This window comes from Eptatretus burgeri, chromosome 3 (assembly GCF_056783735.1).
Source record: "Eptatretus burgeri isolate ZD-2024b chromosome 3, Ebu_testis_v1, whole genome shotgun sequence".
NCBI classification, from domain to species: Eukaryota; Metazoa; Chordata; class Myxini; order Myxiniformes; family Myxinidae; genus Eptatretus; species Eptatretus burgeri.
The window spans coordinates 107413620-107435493 of record NC_140963.1 but is presented as its reverse complement, the minus strand read 5'-3'; the positions used below and the strand labels follow the sequence as shown (position 1 = coordinate 107435493).

At 43.3% G+C, this 21874-nt stretch overlaps 3 protein-coding genes across 6 annotated transcripts in view; 1 reads left to right on the top strand and 2 right to left on the bottom strand.

Moving 5' to 3' along the window:
- LOC147030654 (RNA polymerase II elongation factor ELL-like) overlaps positions 1–4027 on the top strand; it is a 154625-nt gene extending 150598 nt beyond the window's left edge. For all 3 annotated transcript variants that reach the window (XM_085874882.1, XM_085874880.1, XM_085874881.1), the window contains exon 12: positions 284–4027. In XM_085874882.1, coding sequence (XP_085731008.1) covers positions 284–397 — 114 coding nt within the window. In that variant the 3' untranslated portion in view covers positions 398–4027. The remainder of the gene's footprint in view (positions 1–283) is intronic.
- LOC147030652 (peroxisomal membrane protein 11B-like) overlaps positions 1–19402 on the bottom strand; it is a 61560-nt gene extending 42158 nt beyond the window's left edge. Inside the window, exons 1-3 of one of the 2 annotated variants that reach the window (XM_085874886.1) lie at positions 15019–15254; positions 5602–5957; positions 3904–4996 (exon numbers count right to left, since the gene is read on the bottom strand). In XM_085874886.1, the coding sequence (XP_085731012.1) occupies positions 4784–4996; positions 5602–5943 (555 nt within the window). In that variant the 5' untranslated portion in view covers positions 5944–5957; positions 15019–15254 and the 3' untranslated portion in view covers positions 3904–4783. Of the gene's footprint in view, positions 1–3903; positions 4997–5601; positions 5958–15018 lie in introns of those variants that run through there. The other variant, XM_085874884.1, reaches the window with a different exon arrangement.
- LOC147030653 (uncharacterized) lies at positions 7886–10855 on the bottom strand. Its single transcript, XM_085874883.1, has 2 exons — positions 9912–10855; positions 7886–9875 (listed from the first exon to the last, which is right to left on the bottom strand). The coding sequence occupies exon 2, from the start codon at positions 9621–9623 to the stop codon at positions 8433–8435; it is 1191 nt and encodes a 396-aa protein (XP_085731009.1). The 5' UTR covers positions 9624–9875; positions 9912–10855; the 3' UTR covers positions 7886–8432.
- Positions 19403–21874: the final 2472 nt, after the last annotated feature.

The window sequence follows — 21874 nt, the reverse complement described above, 5'->3', positions numbered from 1 at the left end:
ACTCATCTCGGAGCATCCCCCGCTGACTGTCGTAGAAGTTTATAAACAGTAACAAAATGGAAGCTGCATTGTTCGAGAATTGATTATGCAATTGATTGTGGTGTAATTGCCCGAGGAAATCGGTGACATTTTCATGTTGACTACTGACAGCCTTGATAAGGGGCAAGAAATCTGATTGGAAGTCATCATTGTCAGAGTGTTTGTAAACAGTAGCCGTGTATGGTTTTCTTGGAGGTTGTTATAGCCTTTGATTGTGATTCATGCCTTCTTTTTTTCTCTACAGACCAACCCCAATTACTACGAGGACAAGCGCCGCTGTCAGTACTTACACCAAAAGCTGGCACACATCAAGCGGCTCATAGTTGAATACGACCAGGGAGCCGTTAACGTTTGGTAGTGACTTTGCATCAGTGGGCCGACGATCCTGTTTTGCCTCCTTTGGCTTGCTGTGGCCTTAGTACCGGCACACTCAACCTTCGCATCCCCATTTCATGTCTCACATGAAAGGGTCAATGCTTTAAATGCCACAATTTTCCCTCACCACCTGTCTTGCAATTTTGTCCTCTGCTGCCCTTGATCTTGTCGATGTTGAATTTGATCCAGGAAAGTCCTACGTGACCCATTTCTTCCTCTGCCTGTCCTCCTACAATGGGTTTATTTTCACCCATCACCATCACTGCCTCACTCTCCAGCCTGCATGGACAAACCAGTCCCTCACAATGGTGAAACTGGGGTTATTGGGTCCAAGCGTCGGCCCGTTGCTCTTACGTCACTGCCTGTTGCCAAATGTGCCGAGCGTTTTCTGTTCAACTTTTTGCTTCTGCTCACTTCACAAACTAGCTTCTTGCATCGAGAAAATATCTGTGCCAGCTTTCACACATAAAATGTAATCTCTTTACCCAGTAACTACAGACCAGTGTGGTATTGCCTTAAGGGATCCAATAGCAGATCCCAAGGCACTGACCTGGCTCTTTCGTGGAGCTCAACAGATGCCATAATGCTGCTATTCCTCAAATTTTTCTAACATGCACCAGTGCTATACCATCCATAATCCAAAGAAGGACTAAGAAATGTGACCTGCCTTCATTAAAGCCATGAAGCTTTCAGATTTATATAGGAAAAAAGAAAAAAAGGGGAAAAAATGCACTTTGCTGCTTTTTAAACTCATTCCCAAACTTGGTGGCCTGTTTGTGCTACCTCTTTTTTGCTGCTGCTGCTGCTGCTGCTGTTGTTGCTTTGTCTTGCTGCTCGAGGTGGAACAACGACTTATCTTTGCTGTAATTAGTTTGAATGCCAGTACACTGTGCTGGTGCCGAGACCCTTGCAAACTTGTGCGAATTTTCACAATCCCCTCATCTTTTCTTGCTTTACCCCTCACCCATATCATGATCTCAGCTCCTTTATCTGCTCCATTTGAGAGAAAAGAAGGCAGAGCAATGAGAGAAGTGTTAGAGACGTCATCAACTTGCTGCCTAACCGTTGGGTCTTGAGCAAGGGGACTTGGCAGTAAACGTTTGTTTTTTTTTTTTCGTAACAATCCACACGTCATGCTGTCCCACGTGTGCACATATCATGCTCATCCATTGTGCAAGGAATCGAGGTTCCTGTTTGTTTGGGGGTGTTGGTTGTGACTTTATCTTGCCAGAACACCCGCTGGAAGTAATGGGGTGGGTTTCCAGCTGCTCTGGCAAACTCCTATATTGGTGTGATTTTAAGAGATCCTCTTCATACCTCTGATTACCAAGTCTTTTTCTTGGATCAGCTGCCAAATGAGACAACAGAAAAGGAGATAATTTATCTTTTTTTGGTGCTCACTGCTTGTATTGCCATTTCAGCAGCTTTCTTTCTCCTGTTTACCAAGGTCTTCCCCTTACCTCTTCAGCAAACCCATTTTATCTCCCTCCCTCCCCACCCACCACACCCAGCTGGAAAACTAACCAGCATGGGCCAGTTTGTTGCCATATTTGCTGGGTGACCAAACTAACTGTGAACTTAGTGTGAGTGTTTATTTGTGAGAAGCTATCGCTGTGCTCTTTTGTGTTTCGTTTTGTTAAGCCAAATTGTAGTGGATTTTTCTCTTTTCTTCTCTCAAGCTGACTGTTCAGCTGTGAACTGACATAGTGACACTCACTAACCAAGCCTTGTGGTGGTTAGTGGCTTTTCTTCCTAGTGTTAACTCTTGTTTTGCACGTTGGCATGAATCCGAAGAATTCTTAATGATCTGACTATCCCTCACCCCATCCATCCACTTCATCCATTTTTATTTTTTGCCAATTGAAAGTGATGCATTGATTTTTACTGAGTTTGTGCCCTAATTGGGCCATTTACAGGATAAACTATGGATTTTATTGACAGAGAGGCAATAGGAGTACGTTTCCGCAGTTCCACCACAGTGGGATGTGGTGGCTGACACTGAAAGCGTTTGCTTCTTTTTGCTCCGACGAATTGTTAACGCTCAAAGCATCAGTCACACCTCACTTCCCGCAGTCGCACCTCACTTCTGCGGTAAACATGCTGCTGTCGACATTATACTGATTACAATGTATACCGGATACAGACTGACATTTCCCTTCAAAGACTAGTAGTTCATTGCGTATTTATGGGATAGTTTGCAACTTTTGCAATGTCATAGTCTTGACAATTCAAGCTCACTTACACCTTCAGCTTTAGCTAATCCGTTTGAGGTTTTTATGTGAATCTTGCAAGGATACCTTGTTCAGAGGCCTTGAGAGCACGCGTGCACGCACACACACACACACACTTCCTAACTGCCATGTTTTTTTTTCTGGCCTCAAATGCTTGATGCCCACACTTCAGGTTTCACTTTCAAAATGAAACTTTAAAGAGAATGTTTCAAAGCACGAAAAACTTGAGCGCAATTTTAGCTTGTACTGGATGAAAAAGCGAATTTTTTTTTTTGGGGTGGGGGGGGGACGCAATGAAAGTATGTACAAACTATATAATATAAAAAAAAATTATTTCTTCTTAATCTCCTTTTGGAACTCAAGTTCTGAAGGTAAAGTTTTGTTTGAAACAACGTTCATGCATGCACAATTTCCAGAAAGTCATCCATATTAAGTGTTGGGGAATGCTTTGGGAAGAGGATTTAAGTGTCAAACTTATTGACCTCAACTTATACTTTCCATCTCATTATGCACAGGAACTCACAATTGCAGTAACATGTGATTGTCTGTGCAAAGTAAAAGTATATTGCTGTATTTCACAAAAGTACAATTGGATGGTTGTTCATGATGAAACAGTTTGTTTGTCTCCCCCCCCCCCCCCAGTTCTTTCCTTGATATGTAAGTCGGAATCTACTGCATTTACGTGGCACTTTCTTGTCTCATTTTTGGATTTCCGAAATATGCACACCTTACACTATATTATGCATTATTTAGTTGCTGTAATCCCTGAGTGGTTGTGTAAAGATGGGACAGACACTTTTTACATGGTATTCATTTTGGTATCTGGCAATGCAATAGGAACTGACTTCAGGAGGCAATAACGCAAATGTAAAATTTAATGACTTATGATAATATGCAGATTCTATTTTTGTCTTTTGAGGATTGGATACGTTGCTGGTGAAATCTTTGAAGGCTTGCAAACATCCCCATGCCTAGAGTGTGTTCTGATGCCATGATTCTCGTTCCTATCTCCAGTATTCTACTGAATGTTTTGTCCAACTTTTGGTCATTGGTCTAAAGATTAGTGCCAAAGTCAGAGAGGGTGATTTGAAACCTCTCTGCTTCCAAAAGCCTATCAGATTCTACCCACGAGCCTCTTCCCATCCCACGTCTCTGCACAACTGGCCATTTAGCACGCGTTTTGATGAATCATCACAAACGTGTTTTGCTCCGAAGTGTTTCTGTCCTTTGGAATAAAGTGTATTCATTGCAGAAGTGCTCATCTGAGTGGCAGTTTAATCACAGGCGATTATGCCTTACAAATACAAGTACACTCCAAAAGTGATCCTGTATTTTAAACGTAGGCTTGAAATAAATCCATCGTCTGGCAAAGTACATCATTACACATTTTTGAAAGTGTCATTCTTTTATTTATTTTTGTTTGTTTCCAAAAATACTTGCTCGATTATGAAATGTGAGATATCTTTCAAACTGTATACCTCTTTGATAAAATCTTTGAAACAAAGCAAATTGATTCTAAATTACTTGCAATTATAGCTGCTACATGTCTGCATAACAAACTGTCCACTCAGAGAATGCCAGGAGTCCAATTGCATTCATTCTACTCCCAACCATTACCTCCCAGTCCTTGCGGTCATCCATCCCCATCATATTAGATAAACAGCTATCACGAGACAAGCAGCCCTTAAATGTATCGCAGAACCTCAACTATCCCTTGCAGGACAAACGAAGAAGAGAAACTAATTTGCATCATTCAAGACACAGTTAAGAAAAGTTTAGCCATTTTAGTCGTTTTACACACAATGTTTAGAATCAATTTAAACTCGGCAAATTATGAATGCAGTAATTATGTTGAATGTTCAAAATGGGTGTTCTTTTGTCTGAGATTAGGAATTGGTTAATAGGTAAACTTAACATTTACGACGGGATTAAGGGATAGTGCACCCAACACCAAGAGATCAAGTATTCTAAAATAATCAACTTGGAGATTCTATAAGAGAAAGAACAGAGCAGCAATGACCAAAATAATGGCACGATGATCTTGACGAAAGGGAATTCTCAGGTGCTGAAGATTTTAATCTTGATTGAAGGGAAGGAAAATTTGTGCAAGCCTCATGCCTGGTAGTTGCAAGCCTTGGCTAGGGTTTGAGTATGTAATCAGGGTGGCATAGCTGTATGAGCGACAGGAGAGAAGAAACCAGACCGCAAGTGCCCACACAGCCACGTGACACCCGCAGCATGCCGAGTCGTTCCAGAGGGATAACCAAGTCACAAAGGTTCTTGACTGTGTCGAGGAGCAAGGGAGGATTGGCACGCAGCACACGGACAGCAAAAGACAACCAAACACAAGCCTGTGGAGTAGAAGAATGGAAACCTGAGTCGAGAACAATAATGCGAAAAACTGAACTTCTTAGATGGTGGTTTGTGCGAGGCAGAATCAAAAATTCATTTATATCTTGAACGTCTTCGTGCAAGAGGTTTATTAATTATTATTATTATTATTATTATTATTATTATTATTATTATTATTATTTTAATTGTTGTTGAAATTTGCCTGACACAAGACTGAGCCACTTCATGTGTCGGAATACAAAAGAAAAGAAGAACGATCAAAGATGAAGGAGGTATTAAATTCTACTAGCGATACCCGTGCACATGCACGGGATAGCAGTACAACAGAGCTGGTAGCAGACGACAGACCGTACACTGGGAATGACAAAAATACGCATTGTGCAAAATGCAAGTGGTACTATGGAACGCCAAGACTTCCCAAACATTGTCGGGATGTCCGCTAAGTGCCACAGCAATTTCATAGGGATCGTGTGACGGCGAGCCGAGTTTTTAGTGTGCAAGCTAGGTCTTATAGAGATTATTCTTACACAGGTTTACTTGTCATTCCTCTTTTATGAGCTTTTTTCCCACTTTGATTTCATGTCGTTTGTATAAAACAATTTACCTTTCTCGCAGGACTAGCAGATTTCCAATGGTGCTTGTCTGGTCTTCTCTCATCTTCGTCACCAACCCAGCAATCCCGTGGTTCTCTACCCACCAACAAGCTTATTTCATAGGCATCTCGCAGAACAGAAAGCAGACTTGAGACAAGGAAATGACGATGTGAGCGATGTGCCCAGCGTTGTGCATCAACATTGGGTGCAACTCCTGCTGCCCGTATCCACAGCATGTGGTCACAAAGTAAATAGAGCACACGATTGATGTGTGCCAGGGTCAGACAGAAGCGAAGAACTGGGTCTGACAGGTGGATTGTGCGTTGTGCCGCAGATAAAGCATCTATTGGCATTCCTAAGCGAAACACTGCATACAAGAAAACAAGATTGAAAAAAAATGACAAAGGGGATGGGGTGGGGTGAAGGATCGAAATAAAGGGGGTTGAGGCTGGGAGGATGGCCAAGAGGTACGCACATTTGCCTCAAGCTGTTCAGCCGAGGTTGGAATCCCAACCCTGATATAAATTGTCATCTCCATGTTTCACAGGCAGGGTGATTCATCAATGTGTGCTGTCCCTTGGATGGACATTAAACAGGAATCCCATCTGCTGGCATTAGTTGTTGGATGTTAAAGACCCCCATTGTGTACTAACTGAAGAGTAAGTGACCTATTAGACACCAGGAACAGATTCCAAATTCCTGCCCCAAGTACTACTGTGAAGGCAATGTAAACTGTTTCCATAGCACTGACTAACAGTATGGATGAGAATCAGTCTGTTAGTCATTGTGTTTCCTCCATAACTCCAAAATCATGAAACCTAGCAGCCCCAAACTTTACATGCATAATAAGGTAATGCCAAGGGAGTGCATGAATGAAAATTGGGTGTTTAGTTTAATTTTTAATTGAACACCCCTCCCTCCCCCGAAGATAATTGATGGATTTATTTAATTTTCCTTTATCAAGGCATCATCATTGGTCAGCTCCTGACTCAGCCCTCTGTGAGCTTGCTGGGGTCTAAATTCACCATTTTGTTTGGCCTGTCATTGTCATTTTTGTTTCACTTTCCTCAGGAATGTCATCAAATGCCTCATCTTCATACCTACAAATCTGAAAACATCACAATGCTTATAAACACCCAGAGATGCCAGTTTAAACTGTGAAATTGACCTGGGCAGTAGTTCTGACTGCTAAAGTGTTCGTTCGTCCAATTTGCACAGAAACACTCCAAGTGTCTCCGGGTGATGTTTGGAATGACCAATGGCAAATCACTTGCCAAGTCTGACATTCCTTATCAAACGTTTTGCTGGAGTAGTGTTTGCTTGAGTGCTTAAGCCAGTTAGCTGGCACTATAATCTGCTTGGATGTTTATTTGCAAGCCATGGAGAGACATGGCAAAAAGTACCCACACTGTCTCTCTGCACCGCAATCAAAAATACATCCAACGACGTACAAAATTCAAGTCCCACTTGCCTGCAGTCATGTGGTGCTAAGCCTGACGTTCCTAATCAACATATGGAAGGACGGATGCATGGAAGGGATGGACCAAATTGGTGTTTCTAAGCCACGGTGAGACGGTAGACTGCGGTGTAAATTACTTCATCAGAGCTGGTGGTGTTTTTGAAAGTAAAATTACAAATGGACAAAGTTGTGTGGTGATGATTTATATGAAGTACACATATAAATGTATGTTCCGTTATCTTCATTAAATCTGACAAAAGTTTTAAATGTAACCTTCACCTCGGAGCGGTCATGCTGAACACCGCCCAGAGACACTCGGAAATGTACTCCCTTCAGAGGTTATATGGGGAAGTTGTTTTCAAAACTCATGCTCATTGCAGATGCAGGGAATATAATGACCGATGAAGGAAGAGGAGGTGGGAACTCTTTCATTCCTTACACTTTGTGAGATTGGATTATTGTGCGTTCAGGAACAACTGCGAAGCCTGGTGTTGGCATAGTGGTGAGGGTGGTGGCTTGGGATCCGAGGGTCCTGAGTTCAAGCCCCGTTGGGCTGCTGAATCAATACACCAGGAGGTTGACTCAGGCTGTCATCCTTCTGAAGTCGGCAAAAGGAGCACCAGTGCACTGGGAAGGGGGACACTGCATCAGCGGCATCTCAACCAATGATGCACTCGATAGAGAGACGAACAACTGTGGAACTTTCGATTTCGCAATCTCTATCCGCAATCCCAATCCCTATCTCTATCTCTATCTCTATCTCTATCCGCAATCGCAATCTCTCGCAATCGCAATCGCAATCTCTCGCAATCGCAATCGCAATCTCTATCCGCAATCGCAATCTCTATCCGCAATCGCAATCGCAATCTCTATCCGCAATCGCAATCTCTATCCGCAATCGCAATCGCAATCTCTATCCGCAATAGTCCAAGAGCATTAGGGTTTAACCTGGACATTTTTGGTAACAAGCTGATTTTTTCAGGATAGGTCCAGGAATGTGTGTGAAATAACATACTAAAAGTCCTAATGAATCCTCCTTGAGCGTTTTCCGCAATCCAAGATGGCGTCCAAAATGGCCGCCATTTCATGTTTTTCTCTTAACTTTGCAAGTAGGTTTCCCCAAAACGCACTTTAGATGTCTAAATATATGTCTTGAGAAATAAGGAACTCATTCAGATACTTTGAAGTACAAAGGAAACAATAAAACCGCTGAAGTTCTTTCTGAAATTCAAATGGTGCTCAAAATGTCCGCCACTTATCAACACACTGCTGTTTTAGCCTGTTTCAAGAGGCAAAGACATTCAAAACAAGATCATGCTAGAGATTCAAACCTCAAAAGTTTCAGATGAATCTTTACCTTACGCATGCACACACCTAGTTGCATCAGTCATTGTCTTCATCGTCGGATGCTGTATCTTCAATGTTGATGTCCTCTGAAGTTGGGGTAATATCATCGTCGGCATCTATAAGAGTTGGTGCTGTATTGTTGCAATTGAGACCACTGCATTTACTGCACATTGAGGTACAAAAGAGCCCAAGTTTCTTGCAGCTACATGTCATGCTTCTGCAACCATCTGGTTTACACCCACATGCCACCATGTTCAGCAAAGTGTCGGCTGCAACAGCAATGTCTGTTTCTACCGGGGTAAGAGTCCCGTCCTGAAATCGCCAGCCCCATTCTGTTGGAGATAAGGAGTTACCCATCCATTCCTGGACGGTAAGATAGGCGCGATATGAATGTTGCTTTGCTGCAGCACTAGTTGGAGGTAGACTTTCTAGCTGAAATGATGAACTCAGGGAACTGCGACCGATTGCCCGTTTGTATGCGATGTGACGGTAGTCATCAAGAGATTCAAAACTGCTGGCTCCATAAAGCTTAAGAATGAAGCCTTCCCCAGCTTTTTCCACCTCGTCATGGGTGCTTCCACTGTTTGTGAAGGTATCCAGCAAGTCGTAGTCCCGCTTCTTGTGCACCATGTTGAAAGCTTTACGCTTGCCCTGACGATAGATCGTAGAGACCGTGTCACATCCCGTCACAGCATGAAGAAACATCAAGTGATTTCTTGTGTCCCCTATGGCATGCTGAATCTCATGAATGTTGAAGACCGTGACAGGATTACTGCGGCATAGCATGTACACATCTGTGGAAGAGGTTGCCCGAGCTACTAGCATTACCAGTAAGTCTGTGTCCGTACCAACGACAGCAACTGGCACATGTTCTGACTCTGCCAGTGCTAGTGCTGTGGAGACAATCAGGGTGTCGGTGTCTGCTTCTGCCTGCTTGACACATACTCCAGCCATGAGCATTTTGTCACGTAGAGTTTGTAGAAGTCTCGCCTTATTGTTGCCGTTGGCCAAGAAAGCTGCTTGGGTTGTGGTGGTTGGCATATCATCTTCAAATATGATGTCACTAGAGGTACACTTCTGAGCTCTTCGTTTCTGCTTAACTACCTTTGTCGAAGTTGCGCTTCCATATCCATCAAACACCACCGTTGATTGAGCTCCATAGTGTTTTAGGATGTACAGCTTGCGTGCTTCAGCATCTCTTAAGATGTATTCTAATGAGTTCCTCATACTTCAAAACATATATGTAGACATTTAAAGTGTGTTTTGGGGAAACCTGCTTGCAAAGTTATGAGAAAAACAGAAGAGGCGGCCATTTTGGACGCCATCTTGGATTGCGGAAAACGCTCGAGGATTCATGAGGGCTTTTAGTATGTTATTTCAAACACATTCCTGGACCTATCCTGAAAAAATCAGCTTGTTACCAAAAATGTCCAGGTTAGGGCCTATTTTGACCTAATGCTCTTGGACTACTATCGCAACCTCCATCGCAACCTCCACCGCAACCTCCACCGCAACCTCCACCGCAACCTCTACCCGCAACCGCAACCTCTAGCCGCAACCCCAACCTCTACCCGCAACCCCAACCTCTACCCGCAACCCCAACCTCAACCTCTATCCGCAACCGCAACCTCAACCTCTATCCGCAACCGCAACCTCAACCTCTATCCGCAATCGCAACCTCTATCCGCAATCGCAACCTCTATCCGCAACCGCAACCTCTATCCGCAACCGCAACCTCTATCCGCAACCGCAACCTCTATCCGCAACCGCAACCTCTATCCGCAATCGCAATCGCAATCTCTATCGGCAATCCCAACCTCTATCCGCAACCGCAATCGCAATCGCAATCACAATCGCAATCTCTATCCGCTATCGCAGTCTCTATCGCAGTCTCTATCGCAGTCTCTCCTTTCATGAAGTGATACTCGATGGGTGGTGTGAAGTTTCCACATGGGTGTTGTGGTGTTTGTCATTTTGAGCAGGCAGTGTGCAGGTTGGGTGGATGTGCACAAGGTCAGGCCTGCTGCTGCGTTCGATTCTGCAATTTGAATTTTGGGATTCGGCTCGGGTTGACAGATTCTGGGACTTATTGCATTCTGGTCATAAAACGTGTGCTGAAATTAAATAAAGGCACAAACACTTGCATCTCCGAGCATTTCTAAGCAATGCAGCTGAAGTGCGATGGGTTCAAGGGTCTCTCTGCCTGAGCGGAGTTGGAATTGGCAGTCGTTCCAGCTGCTGGAGGAGTGTTCGCTTGTCCAGTTCATGCATTCTTTGGCACTCTGTTGGTGTGTGACCCAACTCGGAGAAATCAATTTACAAAGCAGGTAAACAGGGTGGCAGCCACATTTTGAGTCACGTACCTCACAGGAAGCCTATGTTATCTCTTTAAAAATGGTCGGTGCTGTTTGAATTTATTACATTTAATTCAATCATGTACTAATACCAGCAGACAGGATTATCCCCCACCCCCCCCCCCCGCTTCCCCTCAAGTCCCCCTCCCAAATGCAAGTCAACCTCTCCCCCCCCCCTTTACATTCATGTCCCACTACCAAATGCAAGTCCAGAACACCCATTCCTCTCCTCACTTAAGCCTGTATCTCAATGGCTGCGACAGCTCGTTGGAGACACCAAATTGCGATAAAACAGCAATAATTTTCACTTGGAATCACACTGAATTTATACTAAAACACATTTGACAACGTCTCACGAATCTCGCACGACAGTTGAGAAATCGGGACGATATATATATATATAGTTGCGAATTCTGGCCTGCCCGGTGTGCAAACGACCGCATGTAACCAATAGCGGTCGCTTCGCCCACCAAACGTGCAATTCTGTCATGACCCTCCTGGAACTACCACCAAGGAGCTCGTTACAGGTGGGGGTTTAACCTCACCACAACTCAGTCCACATTCTCCCCGCACGAAATAGGGTCCGATCGCCAATTTACCTAAGTACCCACGTGGATAGCGTACAGAGGAGTTCTTCCATGCCACAGGTCGACTCCGGACACGAACCGCTGAAGCGGCTCGTTCCGTGCTCCAGGGATAACCGTACGGAGTTATCGTCGACCTTGATGGTTCAGATTAGTTACTGGGTGTTTTAAACCCACTATTAATCCCTTACGTGATGCAAGATGGAGATTCAAACAAAGGAAAGGACGCAGCGAAACGGGGAACAATTGGACCAGCACATTTATTCAGTGCTACACGGCAGCACAGAAGGCACATATATCACAGTCAAGCAAGAAAACACAATAAAAGCAAGTGAAGAGACATACGCAGATCAACAACTGAATAATGCAATTCACACAGCAACACTTAAAACTTCTACTTCACCAGACTGCCACCACACACGTTTACACAGAACCCAAAAGAAATGGAAATCGTGACTTTCCTTAGCGCATCGTCCAGCCCTTGGCGACCGTAACTCCAAGTCCCTCCGGCGTTGTCCACTGGGCTCGTGCCTCGCGCCTGCACGGGTCGTCCGCCCGACAGGGACGAACGAACAGAACCTCCGACCAGGAACAATCACCACAACTCTCGACAATTCCCCTTCAGGGACAAGGGAACGACGTTATCGTCGACCTTCACGCCCATGCCTTTTGTAGGGTGGGGCTCCGCCCTTCGCCCCGTTTCTGGCTCCACCTCCCTTCTGGAAGCTTCCCAAGGGGGGGGGCGTGCCCTCTCGTTCCCCCCTCCCCGCGCCGTGCGGGGGACGAGGAAAGTCAGTTTTAGCTCGGGGCCAGGGAATTATACCCCCAAAATCAGGCCCCCACCTTTTTTCACCTTTGACCTCTGACTCAAATCGCACCTCCCCCATGCCAAAGCGTGTGAACAGCAGGAGGGAAAATCCAGCAGGAGACATTCAAGTGGGAGTTTTGGGCGGGAGATGCCCCTTCGCACCCTTGTTGCTGCTGCCTCTCCGCTCCTTTCAACCGTCCCATGGAGATCGTGACTGCACGGTGCTCGTTGAATGGCGAAGATGGTGGTAGCGTAGTTGTGGAAGGTGGCGTTGTGGTGTGAATGGCGTGATTGTTGGCGTCATCGTTGAGATATTGGTTGTGGCGATGTTCGTTGTTGTTCTTGCACCAAAATAACGACAGCAAAAGAAAAACGGCTAACTGAAGAATCGCAGCCCGAATGGATCACATATATTCCCTCTAAACAACGGGTTTGGGCTAACTTCACATGAACTTACCAATACATCTCACCTGAGGACCCTTTATGGTGTAATGCAAATTTCCACAGCTGTAACAATATTATATATATATTTATATATATATATATATATATATATATATATATATATATATATATATATATATATATATATATATATGTATATATATATATATGTATATATATATATGTATATATATGTATATATATATATGTATATATATATATGTATATATATGTATATATATATATATATGTATATATATATATGTGTATGTATATACATACATATACATATACGTATATATATACATATATATACATATATACATATATACATATATATATATATATATACATATATACATATATATATATATATATATATATATATATATATATATATATATATATATATATATATATATATATATATATATATATACTACAGCAATCACACTGTCAGTTGGGAAACAAGTAAGAGAGTACCTGACTGAGTACTACAATGGTGTGGGACCTGTGCCCTGGCAGAACAGGATGGTAGGATTGCAGGAGAATGCTGACCAAGCCTGATTGTTCAGTGTTCCGTTACTTGTCAACGTTGCACCTACAAACATTGCGTGTGACCCAATTGTTCATCTGCCTTGATAGGGGCTTGTAGGTGTGACCATATTTTGTGTGTGACCTAATTTATGTAAATGTGTGAGATGTGATTTATGAATGATGAGAAGGTGAAAGGAATGATGGGAAAGTGAAAAGTTTGCATTGAAGGCCATTACTCACAGCAGGAGAGAAAGAGGACAGACAATACTGGTTTTAAAAAATGGACTACGAGTTTGTTTGTTTTTTTAGTCATATCTGGATTGAACTATTGTTATATATCTATATATATATATATATATATATATATATATATATATATATATATATATATATATATATATATATATATATATATCTATATATATATATATATACACACATACATACATACACACACTATAGAACTATCTACATTACATTGCATGTCACATTTGTCGCACCTTCCGACTCACGGAAACTAAATTGAGAAGGGTTCCAGACAACCGTGACGAATCTGACTATTTTGAGATAAAATTTGTCGCACGAATCTTTTGAACATGTTCAAAATTCCAGCGACACCAGAGCGACATCCTGCGACTCAAGCGAGGAAATTGAGAACCACCGCGAACGTTTCCAGACATTTTGGAGAATCCCATTCACATTTTGTAACGAGCTGTCGCAGCCCAGTGAGATACAGGCTTTACCCCTACCCCCCACAGTGCATAGGAATGTGTGGTGAGGTGTCACTCTCCCCCACCCATTCCTTGCTCTCCCCACCTCGCTCGCCCCCCCCCCTTTTCCTCACTCTCCCCTCCTCGCTCCCCCTCCTCTCTTAGTATTCCCGTCAGCGAAGTGATGGGTGGTATATAATCCGTTATGCTTTATTATTCAAACAGTTCCTGCTGTCCTAAAATAATAAATATTGTAACCATTGGAAAGGTAATGATCAATTTACTTGGAACAATAATTTGTTCCTTTAATCACATTTACTTGCTCTGCCTATTTTAAAAGCCCATATTTCAAGGACGGAGGAAGAAGAAGAAGAAGCGTGACCAGGAGCCTTCATGTAGCGATTCCAACCCGAACACTTATTATTCTACTGCATTGCAGGAACCATTTCAAAGGGCATGGGAGGAGCGCACAAAATTATACACAGCATAATAATACTTCTCCAAGCAATAAAAATATGTAAAAGTACACGGAAGGAGAACACAAACATTTATATTTTTTACTGGAATGGCACTAGGACTCTGTAGAGCGCAGACCTCCGCCAGGCTGAACAGTTTATGTTTTGTATCCCACTGATAAGCCGTCCACAATTTTTTTGAGATACGCTATAAATGGTTTTTGGCCTTATATCTCAAAGGTGAAGAATCATTTGGAGAATTAAAGACTTCTCGCATCCAGATCTTCACCAAAATTTAATCAATTCTTTCTTGTCGCAAACCCAACCTGTCCACCTAGTTTCATCCGAATCCGTCCACAACAATTTGTCACACACCCAAGTGTGTCCACAGAGATATCGCACTCAGCCAAATGGGGGTGAACGTATAACCTCCGTCCACTTTCGGTGGCGAAGATCCTTTAATGCGAGTCTTACATCCTCATTGACACTCACAGAAAGAAAGGCAATATGTTCGTCAAGTACAACATGCTGTATTTTTGATTAAACCAGTCAGCAAAACTAAAAAATTAGACAACTTAGCAAAAGACAAGAAAAGATTGGAGGTTTGGTTGGGAGTTGTATACGTTTGGAACATCTTGTGCAGAATAATTAGTGTGCTTGCGGTCTGTATGAACATGTTAATGGAGACCACAAGATGGATAAGGTGTTTGTCGCCTGACCTACAACTCACATTTTCTGCTGGTACTGATGTGTGACTCGAGGCGCCGAATCCGTGTCGCCAGTTCTCCTCTGTGACTCGATCTCTGCAGCAAGTAGTGCAGCAATGTGCAGGCATATTGTGCGGTGCTGCACACATCGATCACTGTTCACAATGTTTCATTTTAACATTTAATGGTTAGTAATGTCAAATTCATTGTTGATGAGCACTCTTGTCTGCCCCTTGCTGGCACTCCAGCACTCTCCACCATGTACTCCCCCACCCTGCTTTCCTCTACATCTTTCCCACCTGCTGATAACTGTTTATAGAAAGACCTATCCTTTCTTCATCAGTACTCGACCGGTCTAAAGTTTTAGAACACCCACATTTTTCCATTTTTTTACTGAAATTTAAGCAGTTCAAGTCCAGTGAATAAACTGAAATGGTAAACTGCCTAAAAATGGTGAATAACCAAAGCTAAGCGGTAAACTACCAGAGGTTAAACAAGAGCCGCGTCATAAAGGTTTTGGCTTCACCAGAAGAAGAAGAACAACAACAACAACAACGCGGAGCTCTCTTCGAGCCAGCGTTCGCAACGTGACACGGATAAAAAAAAAAGTTTAGATTACCAAAAACTGAAATATAATGTAAATTTCAGAGTTGCGAAAAAGGCCCCTTTCAGGGACAAGTAATAGGTTCTCAACTACAGCTGTTCTGCAGCAGTGGAAGTAAATTAAGCCTTGAAAGTTGATGCAAACAATTCCTGCAGGTGTCCCAACTTTCATTGATTAGTTACAAACCCTCTGTATAAAAAGTGTTGGAACAGACTGTGTTGCTACACCCTCTGAAGCATTATTTGGACAATATTGCAATGCAGGAAGTAGTTTTTTGCTATCATAATGGCAAGAAAAATACAATTAACAAAGGAAGACAGACATATAACCCTTAAAAGTGTAGGTCTTTCCTTTAGATAAATTGCAAAGTCAGCCAAGGTGTCAGTGAGTACATCGAGCTGCAGGTTTGACAGGTCGAGTGGCAGTAAGGAAGTCGTTGCGAAGATGGCAAAATAAGAAAAAGAGGCTTACCTGGGGCATGAAGCACCACCAGTGGACTTCTGAAAACTGGAAGGTCTTATGGACCGATGAATCAAAATTTAAAATCTTTGGTTCATCATGCAGGGTTTTTGTATACTGTCAGGAAGGCAAAAGGATGGTTCCTCAATGTGTGACACAAATTGTCAAACATTGAGGAGGAAACGTGATGATCTGGAGCTCTTTTTCTGTATCCAGAGTCGGCGACTTCCACAAAGTTACTGGCACCCTGAACCAAAAGGGCTACCACAGCATTTTGCAGCACCATGCATTACCCTCTGGTCTATGCCTAGTTGGTCAGTGGTTCATCCTTCAGCAAGATAATGACCCAAGACAGGTTATGTTAGAACTACCTTAGATTAAAAGAACAAGACTGTAGACTTCAAATCATGGAATAGCCAGCACAGTCTCCAAACATAAACCCCATTGATCTGGTTTGGGATGAACTGGACTGAAGGGTGAAAGCAAAGCAACCTACAAGTGCAACACATTTGTGGGAACTTCTGCAACAGTGGTGGGAAGAACTTTCTGAACAATAATTGATTTCCATTGTGGAAAGAATGCCAAGAGTCTGTTCGGCTGTTACATCTGCAAAAGGTGGCTACTTTGACGAGTCAAAAATTTAGATTAAATTTTGTTCAACAAAACGATTCCATGAATTATTTTTTATCTGCAATTGTTTATTTGTTCTTGATGCTTTCATGTCAGAGTACATTGAACCATTAAATAGCTTAAATTTCAGTAAAAACTGGAAAAATGGGGGTGTTCTTAAACTTCTGACCGGTAGAGTACATTCCTTCCCATCTACAATGATCCTGCTCAGATTTCAAACTTGCATTGAAGCCAAATTGCCAGCATGCAACAAGTGTTTCTTTCAACTTGCAATATCTAATCTGCCTCCATTCCTTCATCTGCTTCCCCACCCACAGTGATGGAATCATCTTCCAGATTCTGATCAATTTACTCATGTAAAGTGCCATCTGATCATCACCCAAAATGAAAAGCAGTGTTTACCTGCATCATTCCATCTTTCCATCTAATAACTTCCACTGTCAGCGTTTAAACTCCTTGGCATTGTCTCTCCACTCTTCCATTACGTGAGATTGTCTTTTGAAAATGTTTTCTCAACCACAAACAGCTCGTAATGGTGTCATAAAGCCATGGAGTATATTGCTCCCCGATTTAGGTGAGTGCAGTGACTTCCCATCTTAACACCTTCGAGGTATAGTCGGTGTTTCCTGACTGAAGGCTAAATCACAGAACCATCATGATCCTGATCCTTACTCAACCTCTGCAGATCTGTGGTCTTCGTCTTCTCCCATCTCTTTTTATAGGCGTGCTCCTACTGCCCTTCCTGCTCATTGCCCCCACCCAGCTCCTCCAGGCTATTTGTGTTGATCCAAAAAATGCTATATTTAAATGTTACCCTCTACAGGCCTACATTTTCAGCTTTGCACTTTTGTCCACCTCATATCTGGTATGTGCAATCACTTCCCTGAATCTGTCCTCTCATCCCCTTTCCTCCAGTCTTTCAAGACATCAGTCTATTTGTCACCAAGTGTCCTCTCCATCCCAATCTGTGAATTCTGTATTCACAGATTCTCTCCCTTCCTCTCTTACTTAACTGTGACCTCTCAAATTCTGCTCTCAGATGACCTCTCACATGCCTGTCTGTTTCTTTCTATTCTAACGACAGTTTGTTGGCCTTTCAAGTGAGGTTTATTTATTAAAAGACCTTTATTCACAGCACCACGGAGTATTATTCTTCTCGAATCGGCTGATCCCACCAATTCTCACTTTTCACCCATGAAGGCAACGAATGGAATACCTGGAGACTCCAGGATATGTGGCATCACCTAACAGGAGCCTAACCATACGGGCCATTCAATTCCCATCACGATACCTGGTACAGGCCCTCTGTCCACCTTCCTTCATCCCCAGGTCCCATGTAATCCATAATTTGTTACCCTCCCAAAATTTAAGCTCCCTGTTCACCTTCATTCCTTTGTCAGCCTATCACATTCTTCCATACACACTTCAAGACGGTGAGTCATCATTACCACTCATCCTATCTACACACGCCTTTTGCAAGAAAGATAATACTTTAGATGTATTGTTTGTACATCTCTACTCACTATGCTGTCTCATCATTCCTTTGTTGCTCCATTGGTGGTGTTTAGAACATACCCCATGTCATTACCCTGGGAGTGTGAAGTGAAAAGCAGAGCTAAGGAATTTGTTCACTCTGTCTGTCTGGCCACAAACGTCCGTTTATGATCAAGGAACAATTTAGTTTCAATTGGATGTTTTATTTTGAACACTAATCAGGACATCAATCGCAAAACGAATCTGCCGTTTAACAAAACTTTGGCTCTGAATTTCTCCCAATCGCGTATGCGCAGAGAGGAGTGAGATCATAGTTTTACTCTGTCTGTTAGTCAAACAAAGTATGAAAATTATTCCAAACAGGAAACTTACTGTTTTTATTAGGATGTCATAAACGACAAAAAACAAGCACGAAGAACTATTGTAACATGTTAAATAAGGTGGTGTAAAAGACATGACGAAGCCTGGAGTTGGATTCATGGTTAAGGTTGCTGGTTTGGAACCTTAGGGTCTTGAGTTTGAGCCCCTGTCGACCGTCATTGAATTAACACCAGGCAGTGTTGACTCTGCCATCCTTCTGAGGTCAGTGAAATGAGTACCAGTGAACTGGTAGAATAACCATTCGGGGTAACCTGTGTTGGAGTGGCGACCTGTCCAGGACTGTACTCCTTGCCAATGAAACTGCCTCAACAGCCCACCTTTACAGCATGAAAGGAATGGTATTATTATTATGAACTACTAGCGGAGTGTGTTTACACATTGTGCAAGCATACGAACCGTGTGTACTTCCCGATTATCTCAGGGTCCCTCACCTGCATTTGATTTTTCATTTACGGATGCTTCCCGAAGGTTCTGTTGTGTTTTTTTTTGTCCCTGGTGTATTGGCTACAATGTCCGTCGGCACACAAAATTACCATGCTCCATTGTCTCGGGTCACTCACCTGCATTTTTTTCAATTATTTATATATTCATTTATGGTGTGTGCCCCGGTTTAGAATAGGTACACCATCTCCCTGAGTGTCGTAAGAGGCGACTCAAAGGGTTGGCGTCAGGAAGGGCATCCAGCAATCCAGCATCCTGGGAAAGTCACATTTCCAACCTTGCCTCAAAAGCCAGTCGCCGACTGGGAATCCTCCGTCGTGCAAAGTCCTTCCTCGGCCCTCTTGAGCTCCTGACCACTTACAAAGCTTTTGTCCGTAGCCTGATGGAGTACTGCTCTCCCCTCTGGGCTGGTGCTCCTGCCTCCCACCTTTCTCGACTTCACGCTGTCGAAACCAGGGCATTTAAGATCATTGGCATCTCCCGCAATGAAGCTGAGTCTTTGGGCCTCTCACTCAATCACCGCAGGTTGGTCGGTGGTCTTTCTGTCTTCTACCGACTCCTCTCCAGCCTTGCCCCCCCGCTCTCTCTGTGATTTGTCCCAACCACATTTCCACAGGGCGCTCAAGGTCTGCAAACAACCCCCTTCTGGTAAAACTACCAAAATCACGAATCACTGCTCATCTTCACTCTTTCATTCCTCTTTTTTCCCGCCTTTGGAATAAACTTCCTCACTCTATTCTTTCCCATTCTTCCCTCCAGGCTTTCAAAACAGCTGTTCACCACCACCTCTTATCTTCCCCCATCCAAATCCTCGATCTTTTCTACCCCCGATAATCCACCCAAGCCCACTTCCTTCAATTCTCCTGCTTTCCTTCCTGAAAGTCCCTTTAATGTCCATCTTCCCCTCGCCATGTTCCCCGTCCCATCCCCATCCCTCTCCCTTCCACAGTTCACCTGTGTCTGTTCCCCAATGTTTTGTCCCTTCCACTCCCGCCCCTCTTGTCTCATGCCTCCTTGCTGTGAGTTGTGTGTTAGCTCTCATACGAGCCTCGACCAAGGTATACAAAAAAAAAAAAAAAAAAAAAAATAAAAATAAAATAAACATCGCTTCGAAAAGGGAACCATGACGAGTATAATTATATATGGGCAGGGTACATCCTGAAGTACCCCCTGGGGACCCTCACCCCCTCTCTTCAAAAATCAAGGTGGGGAACCCAATCAAGGTAAGGGAGGAAATTACTCCATTCATGACAACCAAATGTCTTATGCCCAACATGGAGATCAGTGACAACGACATCGAGATGAGGAGAAGTAGTGGAAGTGTTGGTCAGAAGAAGAGTGGACATATATTGTGTGCAGAAGATGAGATGGAAGGGAAGTGGTGTGAGAATGGTGAAGGGTAGGCAGGAACAGATTCCACTAATAAGTGGAAGGAATGTATGGAGGCAAAAGGTTTGAAGGTAAAAATCCAAAGATGAAGGTGATGATAAATGGTAAAACATGCGGTGACGTGGAGAGAACTGGGAAGTCGCCGTGTGCTGTGTACAGGAAGAGTGTCGGAGTGAACTCCATTCAGTGTACAATGTGCACCGAGTGGGTTCATCGAAAATGTAGTGGTGTGAGGGGGTCATTAACCAGTGTGGTAGCTACATTCAAGTGCAAGGCCTGCAAAGAGGGAGTTGCAGATGGAGGAAATGTCGAGTTGGATCTTGGAGATGGTGTGAAAACATTTTGCTGCCTAGGAGACGGTGGATCAGACTCGGCAACGGTTGCTGGAGTGAGATGTGCATGGAAGCTGTTTCCAGAACTGAGTGGCGTGCTGACGAGGAGGGGAATGTCCTTGAAGTTGAAGGGAAAGGTGTATGCTACACGTGTGCAAAGTGCTGTGATTTATGGGAGCGAGACGTGGGTAATGAACGTAGAGCAGCAACAAAGGCTGGAAAGGGTGTAAATACGAATTGGTCGGTGGATATGCGGAATATTGTTGAGAGAGAGAGGAAGACAAATGATGAATTGCGGAAGATGATGGGAATAGAGCCTGTGATGGAGGTTGTGAAGAGAAACAGGTTGAGATGGTTGGGTCTTGTGTTGAGGCAGGAAGAAAGTGACTGGGTAAGAAGAGTGATGGAAATTAATGCAGAAGGAAGTAGAGGACGGGGAAGATCGAGACAGACTTGGCTGAAGGGAGTTAATACGGGAGATGCAGAAAATAGGGTAAAGTGGAGAAAATTGTCATGGGACCCACAAGGCTAACCCTCACTCGAAGCAGGGGAAATGGCCTTTAAAATGCCTGTTGTTGTGATGTTGTCCGACAATTCTGTGACTTTTTCGGGTGGACCGGCTTCGATGTGTAATAGCACGCAAAATTTCAGCTTTCCACGTCACCTGGAAGGTTCCAATCTTTAATAACAGTTGGTGTCAGTCAATGAGTCAGTGCATCAGCGGTTTGAAAGAGCTATCTATATACATTAGATTAAAAGACGTTGCATAAACGGCGGTAAGTTTCCGAGAACATTTTTTTTCTACAATCTTTCGAATCTATTTTATTTCAATTTAGCTATATACCTGAACACTGTAGAACACGTATTGCTTTGTTGGCACTTTCAAACCCCTTTAGTTTCGCAATATATTACGGCAATTTATGTCATCTCGACCAATCAAATTTTGATGCTTGCAGACCCCGTCCGTATCCTTTTTCTCAATACCGTGGGTTAAGGTGTTCCATTAACTCTGTAGTTCAATTATTTATTTTGTGTGCATGGGGGAGGAAGGGTAGCAAAACAAAGAAAACGAGAACGGTACTCAGTAGAGCACATACCTCCGCCATGTAATGCCTGACCCACAAGAACATATCGGGCCCAATAATTTTT